At 40.2% G+C, this 19,436-nt stretch overlaps 1 protein-coding gene across 2 annotated transcripts in view; it reads left to right on the top strand.

The window, feature by feature from the left end:
- The window catches only part of LOC147747532 (vitellogenin-A2-like), a 527,187-nt gene that overhangs the window by 392,921 nt on the left and 114,830 nt on the right, over window positions 1–19,436 (top strand). For both annotated transcript variants that reach the window (XM_086954020.1, XM_086954019.1), the window contains one exon: window positions 9,540–9,632. In XM_086954020.1, coding sequence (XP_086810146.1) covers window positions 9,540–9,632 — 93 coding nt within the window. The remainder of the gene's footprint in view (window positions 1–9,539; window positions 9,633–19,436) is intronic.

Genomic DNA, 19,436 nt, shown 5'->3' with positions numbered 1-19,436 from the left:
ATTTGGCCGAGCTACGTTTAGGCACCTCCATAAGCAGACGAGCGGCACAATTTTGTACAGTTTGCAAAACCTTAATAGTTCCCAATGGGGCGCCCAAATACACTGCGTTCGCGTAGTCCAAACATGATAAGATAAGCGATTGGACCAACAAACGCCTGGCTACAAATGGTAGAAGAACTAAAATCTTTCTAAGTAGCCTAATTATGCCGTAATAGGTTGCCGTAACCTTGCGTGCCTGTGTCATGAAATTAAGGTTGGGGTCCAACCAGACACCCAGGCTCTTAATTTGTTTCTTGGGACGGGGCGGTGACCCAAGGCAACTCAGACACCAAGTGTCTAAATTGGTGGGTGCCATGTGTCCTAGCATCATGATTTCGTTCTTAGAACCGTTAAGCTTCAAGAATGATGCGTCCATCCATTCAAGGACTTTAGAAAGGCATGAAGAGAGGTTGGAGCCTGAGGTTTTATGTCTGGAAATGGCGACTACCATCTGTGTGTCGTCGACGTAGGTGACCAACTCAACCCACCAGGGTAGAACCATCTGAGCCAAAGGCCTCATGTATATATTGAACATGGTAGGACTTAAAGAGGAACCCTGGGGGACGTCGTACTGCAGAGGAATCTGCTTCGACATTACCCCTTCCTCAAAAACAGCTAATGTTCTGTTTGTGAGAAAGGATTGGAGCCAACTTAAGGCCAGCCCTGTTAGACCAACATCACTCAGCCTCTGCATCATTATCAAGTGATTAACAGTACCGAAAGCTGAACTGGGGTCCAATAAAATAATGGCAGCGCAGCTTCCGGTATCCAGAAGTTTTCTCACCTCTTCGATTACTGCAATACGAGCTGTCTCCGTGCCTTGTTTACATCTAAAACCCGTCTGGGTAGGATGTAGGACACTGTAGAAGGAGGATAATACGATGTTAGCATGTTTTTCCGCCAACTTGCTTATGCCTGGTAGGAAGGAGATAGGGTGGTAGTTGGCCCAGTCCTCTGGGTCAAGGTTGGGCTTCTTTAAGAGTGCCTTCACTCTTGCCTGTTTCCAGGGAGATGGCACCATCCCTGCTGCAAAGGAACAATTAATCACGTCTCGCAAGACTGGATAAACCGTTTCTGAGGCTTTATTAAGGATGGTGGGAGGTACGACATCAGCTGGGGACCCCGATTTGAGGTTTCCCAGCAGGTGCTGGAGAGTGGATAGATCCAGGGGATTTAATTCTTCTAGTCTCATCAATCCTTTCGGAGGGGAAAGTGGTACTATAGATTCTGCCTGATGAAATTTTGAATATATATTAAATACTTTGGCCGCAAAAAAGGATGCTAGCTCATCACACCAATCCTGTGTGTTAGATGGTCCTGTAACAGGCCTACCGGGCAATTTAGAGTTTTGAAAATTGTAAAGATTTCCCTAGTGGAATTGGAAGCAGAGGTGACCTTATCCGAGTAATAACTAGCTTGTGTAGATTTTATTTTGTAATTACTTTTATCAGCCACTGAAAACCCCTTCCTCCACTTCCACTGTTTGCAAGATTGCTCAAGCAGTTTTAATTCCGGGGTGTACCAAGCTCTTTTATTAGCTCCAATGCGGTGACAGACTTCTGTCTTTGGGAGAGTAATCTCCAAAGAAGATTCCATCCAGTTGTCAACAGATGCATTTGCCACTGCAGGATTAGTACCAATAGCTGGAATCGTTTGGCTAAGATTGGTAACCCATTCCTCCAGAGGCAATTTAGACCAAATCCGACTCATTCTTTTGGATGTGATGGCCGGAGCTACCAGGTCCGGAGGGGACCAAACAAAAGACAGGAGCGCATGATCTGACCAAGGAACCACGATGGACTCCTTAAGAGTGATATTATCGAGGTTGGTGAAGAAATGGTCAAACAGATGACCTGCTCTATGGGTGGGGCCAATGCCAATTTGTCTCAATTGGAGCACGTCTAAACCTGTCACAAGACTGTGGCAGGCAGGAGCCTCAGGTTCATCCAAATGGATGTTGAAGTCTCCCAAAATAGAGAAATTGGGAGCGGAGCTTGCATAATTAATAGCGATATTGGGAAGATCGTTACAAAAGTTGGAGTATGCTCCTGGAGGGCGGTATAGAAGATTCCCTGATAGCGTACATGTATGTGCAAACTTGATAGCAAACGAACAGCTCTCACAATCAGAAATAACGCAACTAGTTATTCTACAGCAGTAGGTATTCTTATAAATAATTGCGATTCCTCCACCCTGGCCTTTGTCTCGGTCCTGCCTCATGATGGCATAGTTTGAAGGTAAAGCCTTGACCACGTCAGGGTCAGAGGATGCATTCATCCAAGTTTCTGTCAAAAAGAGAACATCGGGGCATCTTTCTTCTAGGAGAATGTTTAGCTCGATAGCATGCTTGTGAAGTGACCGACAATTAAGTAATGCTAGGGAGTAAGTCATAGTGGTGTCATTAGATGACCTGAAGGAGTCACAGGGCAAAAGGAAAAATTTACAAACGGGGCACGAGCTACGTGTCCTATCATGAAGAGTAAAAATTGAACAGATAGGATTTCTAATTTCCCTGAGAGCTAAAAGTTGGTCCCTGTGGTACCTCACGATTCCTGTTCCTGAGAAGGTAGGGTCATGGGTGCTGGCCCCTGGGCCCGGACGGGCGCAGACGGGCTCTCCTTTGGCGCTACTTCAGCACGATGTTCGCGCATCCGCTGCTCGCGCCCGCTGCGTGGAGTCATACCGTCTATCTTTTTAGTGAGTCAGGTGGCGTCCCAACCAATAGCCCGCTACCCTTTTTCCTCCAAGATAGCCGCTCTAAAGTCCGGAAGCCGCCATGGCGTATGAGCACTAAGCACCTACTCGGCTGAGTGACAGTGCCCACTCACTGTAAACTTCACTTGGTTGAGTATTTGAAGGTTGGCTGACAAAAGCAATGCACTAGTCCTACTGTCCATTGTATGATTTCTATTGCAATAATTTCTATCAATGCTAGCATTTTCTGGAAGGAAGAATGGCAGTGAATTCCTATGTTGTGATCCACGGTATCTCTAATAAGTATGGCCTGGTGCCCATTTCAATGCTGTAAAACATGAATCCAGCAAACCATGATGTAGTGGCCTAGCAGTGCTACATACATGGCGCTATACTGCAGAGTGGAAGTGTGAGCTGCTTCAAACAACCTCCCACACTCCTGTGTGTGACTGTTCATGTTAGTCCAGCCCAATGTACAATGTTTAAGTGATTTTATTTTGTCAGTTGAAACAGTGTATGCACTGTTATTTTGTGCATAGTGTGTTGTTCTTTGGTTTTATGTAGCGTAATTAATAGAAATTACAGCACAGTTATGCAAGATTACACAAGAGTGTGCGCAATTGCAAAAAAGCATAACTCAGCATTGTGCCTTCGAAATGTAAGCCAGTCTGTAAGAAATAAGAGAGTTTGAAAAATGCCCTCTGAATCACAAATTCAGAGATGGAAAAATAACCACAGCTCCTAAACTTGTTATCTTGTGCTCATTTAAACAATACATAGGTTTACTTGATACCTATTTTTTACTGTGCATGTTTCACCATATGAGTTGGTCTATATTAAACTATTTCACACTGCAGCTCAGTTATTGGCAGTGTACATTGGGTTCTTGGAGAACCTACAAACTCTAAATATCTCCTCTATTAGAACTAGGGTTTCTGGTTGGCAGTGGTTTGCACTCTGTCACCCACCACTCTAACAAGGGTAACCTCGATAAACACTAAAAGGTAACCTGCCCTCATGTATTTTAGCATAGAACAGTCAGGCTCAGAGACAATGTGTAACGTATTTGTGCAACACACACAAACAACGTAACACAATGAAAACACCACACAAATATGCCACACAGGCTTAGAAAAATATATTATATTTTTATGTGTAAAACAAGATCAAAACGACAAAAATCCAATTTGTAGAACTGGAGTTATGATTTTTTACATTTTTATTTCTAAATCTAGTGATTAAAGTCAAATAGTACTTAGGGGTTACTTGAGGTCATGCTAAACCAGGATAAATCCAAAGTTCAGGCTGACTGCGATCGAGGGTAGGCCGGCTACAGGACTCACGCAAGTTCCACTGAAAATGTACCTTGGATAAAGCAATCGTTGACGTCGAAGACTCAATGCGTCTGTTCCGATCTGCACAGGTGATAAGAGCTTCGTGGATTAACCCATATACGATGCAGGCACTGTGTCATTATTGAGCTGCGCAGTCTATCACCATGGAGCCGCGCAGTCTGTCAAAGTGATGTTGCTGATTGGCTCCTGCACTGGTGTTGAAAGGCAATGAGTCACTTCTGATCAGGACAAAGTAGTTACTGCGTCCGTTTTGATGGTTCTGGACAGCTGAAATCACCTTTCAAGGGCCCAGGACTGGATTGGCACCACTTGGTAGGGCAGGGCTCACAAATGGCAGAGTTCGAGTGCTGATGTAGAGTTGAAGGAAGTCTTTGATGGCCCTGAGAGTTCAGAACATGGGGCATGCACTTGGAGTCACTTTGTGTTCAAGTGAGATGGTCCAGTCCTTGTCCTCAGCAGGACAGAGATCAGCAGGCAGCAGGGCAGCAAAGCAGAAAAGTAGTTTTTCTGGGACAGCAGTCAAGCAGATTGGCAATCCTTGTAGCACAGCAATCTTTACTCCTGGCAGAGCTCTTCACATGTCCAGTAGTGTACTGTCTTGTAGGGTCAGAGCCCGAGTACTTACACCTAGTTATGCCTTTGAAGTGGGGGTGACTTTATAGCATCCCCTTTAAATGCACAGGTCCCCTTTTCTTCCTGGCATTAGCTCCAGACTATAGGTAGGGGGTAATCAGCCCTTTGTGTGAGAAACAGGACCCTGCCTAGTCAGGTGTAAGTCACAGCTCCCCTTCGCCCTGCCTGTCCAGGATGCAGATGAGTTCTCTGTCACACCCACTATTTCTGTGTTTGTGGCTGTCTAGAGGGAGTACACCAAGTGTAGCTATCACCCATACCAGACGTGTATTGGAGACAGGCTGCAAGGCACACTGAGCAATAAGAAAAGAGAAATGCCAACTTTCTAACAGTGACATTTCTAAAATAGTAATGTTAAATCCAAGTTTACAATTAAATAGGCTTTATCATTACGGTTTAAAGATATGAAACATGAATTCCCAATGCTAGCCTATGAGTAGAGTATGCCTCACAGTGGTGAAAAACAAACTTTGCGGTTTGTCAGTACCAGGACAGGCAAAACGTAAAAGGTCATGTCCTACCTTTTGGTTACACAGTACCCTTCCCTTAGGGCTACCTAGGGCCTGCCTTATAGGTGACGTATGTGTAATAAAAGTGGAGTTTAAGGCTTTGCAAGTAATTTTAAATGCCAATTCAAAGTGGCAGTAAACTGCACACACAGGCCTTGCAAAGGCAGGCCTGGGACAGGTTTGAAAGCCTGCTTGCGTGGGTGGCCAGTGCTGCAGGCCCACTATTACCATCTAGATTACTGGCCTTGTTTGTATGGTATACCACTTTATTAGGAATTTATAAGTAAACTAAATATCCCAATTGTGTATACACCAATGTTGCCATGTTTAGGGGAGAAGCCTATGCTCTTTAGCCCTGGTTAGCAGTGGTAAAGTGCTCAGAGCCTAAGGACAACAAAACGATACAGCAAAAAGATGAGGTAAGCAGGCAAAAACATTTGGGCGAATACCACCCTAAAGATGATACGTCTAACACCCTCAGCCAGAAGGGGCTAACAGATGTTATGGTATATTGCTTTTGTAAATCGGCCACCATGACAAAAAGTTACATATGAAAATATTGTCACAAATTACCTACACATTGTCAATATTTATATATTTCAACAGTTCAGGGCATCTTTAGCAGGAAGTGGCGGAGCACGGCGTTAGCCACCTTGCTTTAACGCCACACTCTATCACTTCCAAAATGCAGGGGTATATCGTATTTACAAGGATATAGACAGCTCTGCTTTTCCCCCCTGCGCTAGTGCTAATTTTAGCTGCCTAGCACCAAAGCAGACATTATTGCACCATAATGCGAGGGTGTTTGGGTTGCAGGGAAAGATTGTTTATATGCAAAAAAGTGTCCTTTCCTGCAAATAAACAATCAATGTCCTTTTACAGGTTCTATGTGTGCTGCACAATGCAGCACACATAGATACAGCAAAAACGAGGAGAAATTAAACATTTATCCTCATTGCGCCTGTTTAAGACCAGGTTTTCCCTGCTCTTAAGTTTGGCGGTGCCCTAAATTAAGCTGCCCTTGTAAGTATGAGGCAGCATCAAAATCAATGGGTGTTGCGATGGAACTTCCAATGCAACACCCATTGCCCACCCTTTCATACTAAGTACAGCATGAAAGGGGACCTTATTCACAAAGCAGGGTTAAGCCATGTCAAGTAGCCCCTATTGCCACCACAACGTCAGAAAAAGTGATGCTGTGGTGATGATAGGGGCTTGTAAATATGTCCCTTAGTTTCTAAGGAAAAAATTGCAGGATCTACAGATATGACCCCATGCTGAATTCAGAACTGTGTGTCCTTTTCAGAAATCTATTGTTCGCCTAGATCATCCATCAGTTTCACACTGACTTCCACCACAAACTGAAATTAGGTTGAAAGCACAAAAAGTAGGGAAAATTGACTTCATCTTTGAAAAACAGTTGTAGTAAAAAAAATTAGGTTTGGTGATTCAGCTTTGCATGTTTCTGAAAGTTTGGAAGATAATGACTTTAGCTCAGCCTTTGTTGATGCCATTTTTAAGAGAGAAAAAAAGGACACTTGTAGTGGAGCACTTTTTTCTACAAAATCTAAACATTTAGCTATATTTTTACCATTTACTTGATCCCTAAATGGGGTAATCCACAAACCCAGCTTTCCATTAGAATCACCAGGATGTTGGAAATAAGAGGGACACCAATTTTGTGTGGTTATATTACGTGGAAATAATGTTATGTATCCCTAAGTGCAAAAAGTCTCAAATAGCCAAAAAAGGGCTCTGCTCTACGAGGGAAAAGCTCCAATGGTTAAGGAGTTAAAAAACATTTCTCTAACAATTCATTAACTGTGTTTTAAATATTAGTGGTCATAGGCTTTATTTCGATATAAAACATATCATAAAAGCATCACATATTTATAAAACACATTTATACATAGACAAGGATTTTCAATAATGCATTTACACCAAATTTTAGATTTAAGAACAAGGTAATAAATAAGAATTTTTAAAATACTAATTAAACACATTGAGTAAGCCTTTTTGCTCTAATAGACCATGACCATGATAAAAACTTTGAGAGACCACAAACGAACAATGAGCGTGTGTTTGACATTAAAATACGAAGTGCCTCGTTAAAGTGCCTTGTGCCCAACAGCCGACATATGGGTTTAAGCCACCTTTTCCTCGGGTTCACATATGCCGGGCAAGAAAACAGGATATGAGCTACAGATTCAATTTTGGATGGACAGATAGGGCAAAAGGATGTTGTTTAGGACGGGGGTTTCCAACGAGCAGTTAAGGCGTGCACTGGAAGGACCCCGACCCTGAATCTGAAATACAGAGCCCTATCTGCTGATTTACAAACAATATCTAGGTAGGGTTCCCAAAAAGGCACATCTTTAAACCTCAGGAACTCTTCTGTTAGCCTACCAAGAGTTGGGTCAGTACTAATTCTAGAAGCAGCCCATTTCCAGAAGAGAGTCTTTAGGGTTGCCTTCGGGTGGGAAGACCGACTATCCGAGGCTTCGTTAAGGCCAAGTTTACCAAGCAGGGATCTCACATCTTTTAACCACTTTATTTTATGCCATCCCGTCATCGCCATGACTTCTGCTAACCCCTTCGCATACTTGGCAAGCTCTGGTACTCGCCACAGCCTGGCCCATAAGAGCAACGGCCAAAGTTTTGCCAGATGACAACCCAAGTCATGCAGCAAGGGTAACATTGGGGTACTCTGGGGGAGTGACATTAGGTCCCTTGAAAACGTATTTTCAGACCTTGTCAAATGATCTATATCGGAAGTACCCCACAACTCTGCCCCGTAAAGAGCTGAACTAACACCCCTCGCTTTATAAATGTCGATGACAGGGGCAATCGGTCTAACCGAAGAGGACCGCTGTTCTTTAAGAAGTGCCCCCGTAACCCTCTTGTGGCTTAACAACATTTTACAAAGATGTGGGGTCCACTGCATGGTATCTGAAATTCGAATGCCTAAGTAGTCGAATACAGTGACCCTTTTCAGGGATACATTATTTAGTACCGGAGATCAGCCGAGTTTTATTACTAAGCCTCGTTGAATACAGAAAACCTGGAAGTTGTCTAAAAGGCTTTGAAGGCCCACTGAGGTCTTAGATATTAAAAGTGTGTCGTCGGCGAATAAGAGGGTAGGAAATATTATCGTTTGAAGAACACAAAGCTGACTTTTGTTTTAATGTATTTACACATTTATTGCATGCTTTTGAACGGAACCAATAGGTCATCTTGCCACCACTTCAGAATGCTAGGTGCTGGAGAAAAAGAAGCTTATGCGTCAACCTTGGCTTTATTGAGGGGGCATAACACAAAAGGAAGGTTTTGGATGTGAGGAGGGACCCTGTTCCAAATAGTCTTGTGTGTAAAAGCACAGGACCTCAAAGTCTATACAGTGCTGTATCAGGAGTGAGTGAAGAGCCTCCAAAGGAGGGGAAGCATGGTTGAAAATTTTCAAATTGAGGCATTGCTTGGGTCCTTGTTGGGCCAGGATATAGCCTGTCCTAAATGGGCCCACAGTGAATTAGGAATATAGGTGATTTAGCATTACTCATGCTAGCTGCCACACTGCAAGTATGGTAGAGGGACCACTATGACATCCAAGTTGCAGACAGCCTGTCCATTTAAAATTGTCTGCTATTTTAGAGGACACATTTCTTTCAAAACTTACCCCTTGTAAATGGCAGGAGCCATTTTGGGAAAAATATGTGGCAGCAGGTGCGCCTTGCCATGCTTTGATAGAAGACTACTAGTAACATAGGTTATGGTCAAAAGTAGTCTTCCGTTGTGGGGTTACATCTTCAGAAATAACATACCTAATATTCAAACATTTCCTGGGAGTTTTCTTCCTGCATGTGAAGTACATTTAAGGACTTTTTCTGTCCCAGAAAACCATGATTTAAATGCTGAACAAGAAGGAAGGAATGGTGGTGGGTGTGACATTATAGATGTCACTCCAAGTAGGAAGAAACACAGACTCCATTCCTGTCATTGTGCGGGCTACTGGTATAGATAGATTCATATGGTGGAGCCAGCAGCTGCTACACCACTGTCTCCCCTCCTCACACTCTGAGACATGGAAGCAAGATGAGGACAGATGGGACATCTCCTGAATGAGCCGCATAATTAGTAGTGGAATGTGTCTACAGGACAACTTTCCTTAGCATGAAGAGCTAGATCCTTGCCCATCTAATCATTGGATATGTCTGGGAGTGCATGATATTTTATCATCAAAAAAGATGTAAAGAAATACATTTGTTACTCTTCATCTAATAATATTTTATGCCAATTTCATTTTATATGACAGAATACTAAATGGATGAATAGATCCTCTTCACAATCCAGCTCTAGCTTTTCAAGCAGCAGAACGGGTTCTGGTACACAAAGATCAAACCAAAGAGTAAGTATTATTTTGAAGAACAGTATCATTAAAAGGCTATTTTGCTGGGAATGCATAGTGAAAATCATCTGACAAACATTTCAATTTCTTTTATTGAAGTCTAGAAAGCATGATCGAATTATATATTATCAATATTAGTTCCACTGTGACTTTCATTCATTTTAATATGCCGTACATTTTATATTCACCATGAATCATGTGGCTGCAATGCTTGAGGCAGATTTGGGATTAACTGTGTGAGGGATGCCACATTGTATATTCATAGGTCATTAACCAATAGACACTCACCTTTCACCTCCTGATAAATGTTAACTAAGATTTTCCTCCCTTTTGTACATATATCACAATGGCAAACACTGGATTTGGCCCCCTCCACATTGCCAGAGCAAAATCCCATTGTTAAATGGCACAATAAAAACTCAGATCACAGAAAGCAGTGCACACATTTCAAAGATTAAAGGAGGCAGAGTCAAAATGGTGTCTCCCACACCACCTAGTTGGAGAGTTATGTTCAAATTTAAGTTGAAACTACAATATATTGGAAGAAGAAGAATTTATGGAATAGATTAGTGAAATTATTGCGAATAACATTTGTAAGTGTTAAAATATACTAAATCATTCCAGACAATAATAAAACACGGATCCAACTAGTCACATTAAGCAAACAATATTTCTGAATACATTGTGTCCAGATTGTAAAAGATGCCAATGATTTTTTTATATAACCAAAGTTGTGTATTGTTTATATAAAATGTTTGAGCATAATGACCTTCCTTTGAATGACAATTTTTGTGAATGGTAACACACATAAAATTAACCAAATTCTTGAACCCCTTAAAGTATAGAAAAACATTCAATATTCTTCTAAAATAAGGAGAGCTCTGCCCCATATACATATTTCATGTTAAATATTAATGTAAACAACATTTTTATATTTATTTTAAATGTAAAACAAAATAAACAGTTACAGCATTTATAACTGAATTTAAAATAAAAATGTAAATTTAATATGTATAATTATATGAACATTATGTATTTATTATGTAACTTAAAATATAGTTCCTATATATATATATATTACCTACTGGCGGTCGCCAGTAGGTAGTTATAGTCCGGGTATAATTCAATTTTATGACAGCAGAAATGTAGGCAGTCTTGGATTTATCCGATGAGAATTTTATGACAATCAGTGTTTATCTTTCTTTTTATATATATAAATACTATGACTTTTATGCACTTTACATGTTTTACAATATTAATAACATGTGTATATATAAAGAGTGTGTCATATGCTGCTATCCTGCCTATCCTGCCTATCTAGTTTGGAACTACAAAACTATTTTTGTGGCACAAAAAGTCTGTTGTCTATACCTATCACCATGTGACCTATGATGTCAGACAAGGGGAGTGGTTGTTTTTACTTTAAATGGAAGATGGCGTTTTCTCAATTTTTTACACGTGAACAAGGGCTTACGACCTTGAAAAGCGTTGTGTGTTTGGGTCTCTCTAATAAAAAAGATTTCTGCCCAGAAGAAACTACAGAGGTCTGTGTCTCCTTACTCGCCTAAAACCGCCGAGTGTGGTATTAGGAAGTGGCTCGAGTGTCCAAGATTTAATTACGAAGGGCGATTACCTTCGTTTCCGGACTTCCTCCCCAGAAGCTGGCGGCTGTGCTTAACCGGAGCAGTACAGGGATCCGTGGTGGATTATCGACAGCTGCCCCCTACACCCCGTGAAGAATCGTGAAGACTACAACCGGTGTTTGCTACGCGAGTATCCAGGTCGGCTGATCTGTGGGAAAGCGACGTGACCCGGTGAGTCTTGGAAGACAGGAGTTGCGTAGGAGGGGAGTTTACAGCATGGTGCATGATTGTAGCGTTTCAGCTTATCTGCCCGTTTGGAACATTACAATTTAGAGCGACCCTATAAAAATGTCTTTGGAAGAAATGAGAGAAAGAGAGCTCGCGGCTGAGGAACTATTTTGCAAACGGTCAAACACTTCGAATAACAGTGTTCCTACTGCCAGCGCTGGAAGTAACAAGGACACTGATGTTGCTATTCTGTTTAAAGAACTTGTAAAAAAGCGAACGTTGGAGATAACAAAATGGTGGGAACACCGGTCACTTTCAAAGTATACCGAAGTCGGAAGGGTGCCGAGGGGGCTGCAAATCCTCCTAGCACCAAGCTTCGACAAACCAAACCCCAACATGCTACACAAGTGGGGGGAAACCAATCTCACAGCTTCCATGAATCTTGTCAAAATACTAATTAAGTACGCTCACATCGATCGACTATAGATTTTAAAAGAGATTGATGCCATCATGGAAAAATTGGATGCTATGGTATCAACAGATCAAATTATCAAAATGAAGGAAGCCATGCAAGAACGCGTGAAAAAACATGAAACTAAGATTAAAACAAGAAAAGCAACTAAATTTAACCGAGATCTGGAAGATTATGAAAATGGCCAGATTTTTACTTTTTCACGCAAATTTGATCCAATAAAACGGCAGCAATACAATGAGAAAACTAAAAGCAATGAAGTAATAAATGAAGCTCATGTTAATGATGACACAGCTAGTTTGGACACGGTCTCACTAACCAGTGAATCTAGCACAGAAACTGCACCTATTGTAAGGAGAAAGACCATTTTAAATGTGGGGAAAGAAATGGATTTTTTAGTCGAGGCAAGACTGCAAACCCTGAGGCCTCGGCAGTGATTAGCAGCAAGTGCTGGGGAACAAAAAGGAGAAGTGAGCAACGAAAAAGAGGAAAAGAAAAACACAAAAAAGAAATCTCCTTGGCAACAGAAGAAACGACGATAGGAGACAATAGTGTGGTAAATCTATTGACCATTACACTTACTAAGGCTGAAGAACAGCTGTTGGCCTTAGGTCTCAACTTTTGCCCGGGAGACAGTTTCAACTACGCATGAACACGAATAGATGTATATTGTTACATCAGGAAACTGAAACTCAAAAAATTCTTTGCCCTTAAATCACTGAAAGATGCAAGTGACATCATTGACATTGCAGATGAGGACACTGCGGCAAGCCTGGCTGCTTCAGACATTCCAAATTTGCTTTTAGTACATGATCTTGCTGGCGAATATGATGTATTATCCAACGCTGGTGAGAATGTCGATCTAGCAACACAAGAGCGCCTAAGGAAAATTAATCATGTCCAAGAGTGTGCAGGGATCAGCCTTTTTAAGCCCAAATCCAGTTCCGTTCCACTCATGCCTAAGGACAGTATTGATGTTTTCCATGATCTGGTTGTTAATGATTTGAAAAAATTAAATCATAAAAATAGAAAGGAAAGAAATCTATTTTTCAAGAGAAAGGCTTATAATGATATGGTTAAGAAACTTGAAAGAAATCAGGATGTGATTATTAAAAAATCTGACAAGGGGGGCAATCTTGTATTGTGGCCTAGAAAAGATTATATAGCAGAAGCACAACGACAGCTGAATGATATAAACTACTATATAAAATCTAATGTTAAGGAGTATGACAAAGCCAAAAGTGTATTGCAGAAACTACTGGCACTATGGAAGAGACAGGGCCTTATCTCAACGGAGGAACACAAATTTATGTTCAATGAGTTCCCGGTACTACCAATTTTATATCTAATACCGAAAATTCATAAGAATGTTTTCCCAATCCCAGGGAGACCAATTATATCGGCCATTAACAGTCTAGGGGAACATATAGGCCAGTATATAGATTTTTTCTTGCAGAGCTTGGTAACAGGGTTGCCAAGCTATGTAAAAGATACTGGCGATTTCCTACAGAAACTAAATGAATTACAGTGGTCTAATGATTTGCTTCTTATCACTCTTTATATAGAGGCATTATATACGAGCATAGACCACCAACAAGGCATGGCTTCGGTTAAACATTTCTTGGAGACCAGATCTAGTACCCTCTATGAACACAATAAAGTTGTGTTAGAACTCTTCCAATGGTGCCTAAACAACAATTACTTCCTGTTTGACAAAGACATATACAGATAGGTAAGAGGAGTGGCAATGGGGGCCTGCTTCTCCCCCAGTTACGCATGCTTGCATGTGGGCTGGTGGGAGGAGCAGGTCCTCAAAACCTCCTTCCAGGTGGAATATCAGGCACATGTTATGTCGTATCTACGATACATAGATGATGTGTTCATTCTGTGGAAGGGAAGTGAAGAGGAGGCGCTTAGCTTCATAAACAAGATTAACAGCAACATCTACAACTTAAAATTCACCTCCCATATCCACAAAAGTGAAATAGAATTCCTCGATGTTAAGGTTTTTCTTAAGAATAATAACATTGAAAGCACCCTGTATAGGAAACCAACCTCTGGAAATATCACCCTACATGCGACCAGCTCGCATCCAAAACATCTCATTGCTAGCATCCCTTATGGAGAAATCCTAAGGTTAAAACGTATATACAGCAGTGAAGAAGAATTTAACAAATGTCAAGATTAGCTGGTTGGCAGACTTAAAGCAAGGGGATATTCACAAAACATCCTGCAAGATGCGATGAATAAGGCCAAAACGAGATCTAGAATTAGCCTATTTGATCCAGAAGTAAATACTTCACTGGTCCCTAATACTGTAACCACCTCTAAGACTAGTAACACTCCAAGACTGGATACTACGTATAATAGGGAAATAATAATAGGGAAGAACGACAGATAAGGACAATATAGAATAAACATTGGCCAATAGTGCTGACTGACAATGCCCTTTGTGACAGAATAGTACAAAAACCCATTATTACGTTCAGGAGGAGCAGCACTATGGGCTCTGTACTAGATCGGGCAGGTTACTGCATGGTTAACACCCAAGAAAGGTTTCAAAAAGTGCACTACGTGTTGTGCCTGTAAATTCGGATGCAACATGACTACATACTCCACACCTTTTAGTCCAACACCTATATCGATTCAGGGTACCTACAACTGCAAAACAGAGTATGCTGTATATGTACTGACGTGCACCTGTGGGCTTAGCTACGTTGGTAGCACGAATATACAGGTACACGTCAGGATCTTGCAGCATATTAGGGCCATTCTCCACAGTGACGCAGCAAACCCTGTGGCGAGCCATTTTAAGAGAGTTCATGCTAATAGCATCAACTGCCTGTCTTATTATATATTAGATGCTGTGGCTAAGCAAAGACGGGATGGCAACCGAGAGTGGCAATAGAGAGTGCCAACTTCGGCAGTTAGAAACAAAGTATAGGTGGCTTTTATCAATTGCATGCCGGTTTCGAACAATATATTTGTCCTTGACCTATTGGTAGTTTTAAGCAATACACCAATATCTGAATAGGTTGAAAAATCAAATTATGAATGAAACACGTTGTCTATACCAGCGCTTTCTATTTATATATATGCTCTTTTTTGCACATTTTTCACTCACTTTTGTATTTATTAAAAAATGATTGACTAAAAATCGTAAAAAACAAATTGTTATGCACGAATGACACGCAGGTCGTCATCTCTTGAGATGATCAAATTCAGATTTCTCCGGGGATAATTCAATTTTATGACAGCAGAAATGTGGGCAGTCTTGGATTTATCCAATGAGAATTTTATGAAAATCAGTGTTTATTTTTTTTTAATATATATAAATACTATGACATTTATGCACTTTACATGTTTTACAATTTTAATAACATGTGTATATATAAAGAGTGTGTCATATGCTGCTATCCTGCCTATCTAGTTTGGAACTACAAACTATTTTTGTGGCACAAAAAGTCTGTTGTCTATACCTATCACCATGTGACCTATATTGTTAGACAAGGGGAGTGGTTGTTTTTACTTTAAATGGTAGATGGCGTTTTCTCAATTTGTTACACGTGAACAAGGGCTTACGGGCTTGAAACGCATTGTGTGTTTGGGTCTCTCTAATAAAAAAGATTTCTGCCCCGAAGAAACTACAAGGTCTGTGTCTCCTTCCTCGTCTAAAACCGCCAAGTGTGGTATTAGGCAGTGGCTCGAGTTTCCAGGATATATATATATATATATATATATATATATATATATATATATATATATATATATATATATATATATCTTACCTACTGGCGGTCGCCAGTAGGTATATATAGTTAGGATTTTTTCCCTATGGGATTTCTGAAAATTCTATGCCTAATAACTTTTGCGTTTGTGGACGGAATTGGCTGAAATTTTCAGGAAAATGGCACATTTTGTTTCTGAGCAGCCCCTGAAAATTTGGTGGGGTTTCGTCAAGGGGGGGCTGAGAAAAAAGGGGGGTCCCAAAACGCGTTTTTTGCATTGAGTTTTCCATAGGGCGGTTGGACTCACTTTTAGCCCGAACGGCTGAATGGATTTTCACGAAACTTGGCAAAATTGTAGGGACTGTTAGCCCGATGTGCCTTTGCTAGGTCTCAATATATGTGCTTCAGTGGATTTTGAGAAATTAACGTTTAAATCAAGATATATATCTGTAACAGCGCTCCAGGCAGCGATCCGGTTAGCGAACCTTTCGCGTATCGGAACTTTGCGATGCGAAGCTGATTGGCCCTCCGGTGTCTGTCAACATTCTAAACAGTCCGGAGCGGCCGCCATCTTGTCTCTCGGTAGGATCGAGAGACAAGAGGAGGCCAAAACAAAGGGGGAAATTACCATAAGGGGGCATAGTAGATCCTCGTTGACCCCCTAGGTTTTATGTGGAGGTTTTAAAAGGGCCTAGGAGGGTCCAAAAAAAAAAAAAAAAATAATTTTTTTTGCGTGGTAAGCGCCAAGTTCGCGGACCGGAAAGCTTTCTGGGCAGCAAACTTTATGGATAAAAGAATGAAAGACTTTTCTAATACTGTATGTTAATTATTTGTTGGTTTTGTTGATTATTTTTTAATATTTTTATTTTTTCAGCAATTTTTTATTGTTGTGATTGTGTTTCAAAATTTAATAACATTTCTAACATTTAACTACTTTATGAATTACATATAAAAATGATTAAAGACTCAAACAATTTTTTAATATTACATATAATTTTATTTTTCGGATTGTTTTTCGAAATTTAATACAACGTCTAGCATTTCACTGTCTGATATGTGTTCTTGTTCAGTGAACATAAGTTCAAACATTTGACCGTCATCATAATGAAGTAAATGATCCACTGATTCCACACATTGAACTAATTCATGGTCCCGTGATTCATCCATGAAATCAGAGTCATCATTGTCCTCAATTTCTTTTTCTGTGTTGGTCTCCAGAACAATTTTGAAGGAAACATTCTGCTCACCTTCCATTTTATTGCTGTAATTTGCATAAAAAATAAATATATCAGTAGAGATAGGGCACTGTTGAGTTTAAGTTCAGACAGGCACTTGTGAGTTTATAACAGAGAAGTAATCTATGGGCACTGTATGGTTTCAGGCGTGAAGTAGTACTATTAAAAAGTGCCTGTGAAGAAGCCTAAGTAAATTCATAATTATACCACAGAAACCTAAATCAGTCCATAATTATAATAAAGAAGCCTTTCTCAATGTCTAACTCTTACAGAGGGATAGTATATAACTATCTGAAAAAGTTTACCATATTTACTTATAGTGCACAATATACTTCAGTTTTAAAAATAACAACTTACCTTTAGAAACAAGTTGATGTTATTAGTGATATTCTAAATGATATATACAACAACAAGTAGTAGTCAAAATGGCTGTGTTTCCTTCTCTCCCTTTATATATATACAGGTATATAACCAATCAAATGTCAGGTAATAAAAGTAGAACATGAAAGTAACATTTTCATTGGTTGTCAATTCCAACAATTCAGATGTGTTTTGTGAAGTAATTTACCTCACGGTACTTGGAGAGGTCTACAGGCTAAATGGCTAAATGGAATTTCAATGAAATTTGTGAGAATGGAAGGGATTGTTATGTAGTATGAGCTAATCTATATTTGGTGAGAGTGTCTCTAGTCGTTTTTCTGTAAATTACTTTCCCGCCTTTTTTTAGGACCGCTTTCCGGGAAGCGGCCCGGTTAGCGAACCTTAAGCGTCACGGGAGTCCACCATTTTGTGTTTCGGTCGCATTAAGATACAAGATGGAGGGCAAATAATGTTTAGAATGGGTAGAAGGGGTCATGGTAGACTTATCTTGACCCCCTAGGTTTTCTGAGCGTGGCTGAGGAGGCTTATATGTGCGGAAAAAAAAACTTTTTTTAAAAAAATTCCGCGAGGTTAGCTTTCGGTTAGCGAACCGGGTAGCGCTCCGGGGAGCGAATTTTGTGGAAAATTAGTGAAAAAAATTAGAGAAAAATAATAATTGTGAGTGATCAGATGTAGGGTAGCTCTGAGAAGAGCTTTTGAGTTTATGGTACATTTAGGTACTTATAAGTAGGTACCAATGCACAGTCTTAAATTCAGAATGAAAATTCTGTTGCCCTCATCTGAGAAGTGAACTCCATCTCCTCTGTAGATATCTTGCATGTAGTAACGCAAGTTATTGTTGTACAGAGAGCCCATTCCATGGTCTCTCATGTAAGCTGAAACAGATTTGTTTACATGCTTCCTCGCTTTCTCAATTTGTGGACAAAATTGGTTGGACCACCTCCATTTCTGTCTTTGGCATATATTGGAATATACCAAGGCAGTTTGAGGAAAAAGTGCCATTAATTGCTCAAAGGTGTCCTTTAAAAGCATTTCCAGACCTACCCCTGTCAAAGTGCCCAAATCATTACCTCCACAGTGCACTATTAACAGGTCAGGTTTTGGCAAATGCATAAAGGTTTTCACCAATGGTATCAATTGGTGACATTTTAATCCTCTTTGGCCCAACCACTTAATTTCCACATCTTGTAAATTGAGGTTAGGTAAATTTCTGCTCTCAGCATACCTTTGAGCCCAGTGGATGTAACTATGTCCAACAATCCAGACCTTAAACATGGTGGGAGAAGGTTGTTCTGCAGTCAGATGAAGTGTGGTAATGAAAGGGCAGTTGAAACAGTAGGAGTTTCAAAAGAAAAAAAACTGTGGATTTACAATGCTAATGATTCATTAGCAGTGATTGGTGCATTTCCATTTCTGAAAACAGAAAGTTAGGGTGCATGGATGTGTTCTTTGAAACATGTCATTTGAATGGTCAAGGAAGAAACATTTAATGAAAGATTGCACTGGATATGCAGGTGCACTGAGAGTTCAGAGTTCAATTGAAACATTGTTGTGTGAATTTGCAAACATGAGAGGTCTTCCAGGAGGTGGTTGCTATGGAAACAAGGCAGACAGGGCAGAGGGGGGAAGGGTTTTGATTTGAAAAAAGTGAGGGAAGAGGTATGATTGGCTAATATGAGAGATATGTGAAAAGAATATCTGTATTTCTGTGCTTTCAATAGCTGCAGCCTTTGGAGTGCATCCTTTTTCTTCTGCTGAAGACAATTTGGTGTATTTCTTAGACTGTTTTCAAAACTCAAAAAATATTTGCTAAGGTGAGAAAAGATTTATTTAATTTAGATAGAGAATAGTATGATTTAAGGAGAAAATGATGAAGAAAGCTGTGTTTTTAAATTGTGGTTTTGTCTCTAGTGATATACTAATAGAATTAGTTTCATAGAGAAATTGTAATTGCATATTTGGTGTAACATTCTGGCTTGCAGTAACACAAGTTATTGTGGTACATGGAGCCCATTTTATGGTCTGTTATGTAAGCTGAAACAGAGATGTTGCTTTTAAAAACGATTTAAGAAATCAATTTCATTTCTGGATATGTACTGCTAGAGCTTCATAGGTTGTTTTGAGCCATATTTATAAGGTATTTGAGTGTCTAAGATGTTATGTTTTCCTTTTAAAAT

Source organism: Lissotriton vulgaris, chromosome 1_1, assembly GCF_964263255.1.
Source record: "Lissotriton vulgaris chromosome 1_1, aLisVul1.2, whole genome shotgun sequence".
Taxonomy (NCBI): domain Eukaryota; kingdom Metazoa; phylum Chordata; class Amphibia; order Caudata; family Salamandridae; genus Lissotriton; species Lissotriton vulgaris.
Note: the sequence above shows the minus strand (reverse complement) of the source record. Positions and strands in the feature narration are given on the sequence as shown.